Source organism: Alligator sinensis, unplaced genomic scaffold (genome assembly GCF_000455745.1).
Source record: "Alligator sinensis unplaced genomic scaffold, ASM45574v1 scaffold470_1, whole genome shotgun sequence".
Taxonomy (NCBI): Eukaryota; Metazoa; Chordata; order Crocodylia; family Alligatoridae; genus Alligator; species Alligator sinensis.
Window position 1 is genome coordinate 832,178 of NW_005842487.1, and position 676 is coordinate 832,853.

The 676-nt window shown below is 44.7% G+C and overlaps 1 protein-coding gene across 1 annotated transcript in view; it reads right to left on the reverse strand.

The window, feature by feature from the left end:
• CTNNB1 (catenin beta 1) overlaps positions 1-676 on the reverse strand; it is a 14,312-nt gene that overhangs the window by 5,109 nt on the left and 8,527 nt on the right. Inside the window, exons 11-12 of the mRNA XM_006031233.3 lie at positions 247-397; positions 41-162 (exon numbers count right to left, since the gene is read on the reverse strand). Coding sequence (XP_006031295.1) covers positions 41-162; positions 247-397 — 273 coding nt within the window. The remainder of the gene's footprint in view (positions 1-40; positions 163-246; positions 398-676) is intronic.

Genomic DNA, 676 nt, shown 5'->3' on the forward strand with positions numbered 1-676 from the left:
CTTTTAGGGAAAATAAGGTTGGTACAAGAATGTGACCTACCTCATTCCAAGCCATTGGTTCAGTTCTGAACAGGGAGCTTGTCAACTCAACTGAAAGCCGTTTCTTATAATCCTGTGGTTTGTCTTCAGACATTCTGAACAACACTGCTGCTGCATATGTTGCTATTGAAGAAGAGTAAGGATTTAGCAGAGGCCTTTCACTGAAGAAAGAATCTCATTTTTAAAAGTCAGTTTTAGTTCACTTACCAACACCCTCGTTTCTAGAGTGAAGCAACTCTGTTAGAGGAGCAGTAGCTCCTTCAGCTTCAATGGCTTCAGCCGCTTCCTTATCTTGAGCCAGTTCACACAGTACTCCTGCAGCTACTCTCTGGATATTCTCAATGGGAGAATACAGCAACTAAAGCCAGAGACAGACGTTATCTATCAACAAGGTGCAGGGCATCAAAAGAAGCCCACAATTAAGAGCTCCAATGAGCAAGACAACAGGCAACTACAAGTCTTAGCTATCCTCTAGACAGCCAAGTTTCATAGTAGCTAGGGTCAGGAGGGACCTGATCAGATCATCTAGCCTGCCCCCCCTGCCACAGGCAGGAATGAATGCTGGGTTCACAAGACCCGTGATCATCTAACCTCTTTTTGAATTTGCCCAAAGGTAGGGACAAGGACTTCTTTCCCT